At 46.9% G+C, this 1048-nt stretch overlaps 1 protein-coding gene across 1 annotated transcript; it reads left to right on the forward strand.

The window, feature by feature from the left end:
• Nucleotides 1-46: 46 nt before the first annotated feature.
• Nucleotides 47-588, forward strand: LOC118338617 (probable ATP-dependent RNA helicase DDX31; the record flags this gene model as incomplete). The annotated part of the gene is made up of 3 exons (XM_035675893.1): nucleotides 47-97; nucleotides 205-344; nucleotides 429-588. Coding segments are annotated over 3 exons (315 nt in total), but the record flags the coding sequence as incomplete, so codon positions are not given.
• Between the last annotated feature and the right edge of the window lie 460 nt (nucleotides 589-1048).

The raw sequence follows: 1048 nt of genomic DNA on the forward strand, positions 1-1048 counted from the left end.
ATTACTGTATTTATAATATATATAATATAATTACTGTGTGTTTCAGGATGTCGCAGCCAGAGGACTCGACCTTCCTCAGGTCACCTGGATTGTTCAGGTAGTTACAGCTGCTCCTTCACACAGATGTCTTACGTTTGTTCTGGCTTGTGATTGGACACTGTACAGCCAATCAGAGTGAGGGATTCTGTGTTTGTGTGTTTTCAGTACACTCCTCCGACGGCGGCGGCAGAGTACGTTCACCGCGTCGGTCGCACGGCTCGTATCGGAGGAAAAGGAAGCAGCCTAATCTTCCTCACCCCTGCTGAGACCGGCTTCATCAACGAGCTGGCCAATCACAACATCAGGTCTGTTGACTGACAGCCAATCACTCTGTTTCTGCAGGTCCACCTGGTTCTGACTGTGGGGGGGCGGGTCTTGTTGTGTTTCAGCCTGTCAGACATGAAGCTGCAGGACATCCTGTCCAGTCTGATGCAGGACGACACCTACAGGGGGCGGGGCAAATACCACAGCAAGGTACGTCGATCCTCCCACCTGAGCCCCACAGTCCTCTGAGAGCTGGTTCTGGTTCTTCCTGGTGTCTGCATGTCCCTTGTAATGTTAATGCCCAAATATCTAAAGCCATTCCTAGACATTCTGAACGGTAGAGCATTGTCTTGTATTTGAAGAGCCAGGTCATTAACAGGGTAACATTCACTTTTACTAAAATTCAGTTTGTACCCAGAAAAAGCACCAAATCTCCTCAAGGCATGAATCACATGGGGGGCACTTGAAACAGGGTCTGATACATACATTAATAAATCATCTGCGTACAGAGATACTCTATGCCCCCCATGGATTACACTTGCCTCTTGACAGCTGAAAATACTGAGAGCGCCTACCATTTGTAATTACTGAGGCTTTGGGTGAGGTATATAAGATTTTAATCCATGAGATGAAATTAGGACCATAACCAAATTTCTTCAAACATGTAAATAAATATCCCCATTCTACCTTATCAAAGGCTTTCTCTGCATCCAGCGCAATAACCACCTTGGGGACCGCACTGGGT

Source organism: Morone saxatilis, unplaced genomic scaffold (genome assembly GCF_004916995.1).
Source record: "Morone saxatilis isolate NCDOM2014 unplaced genomic scaffold, NCSU_SB_2.0 Contig488, whole genome shotgun sequence".
Lineage (NCBI taxonomy): Eukaryota > Metazoa > Chordata > Actinopteri > Moronidae > Morone > Morone saxatilis.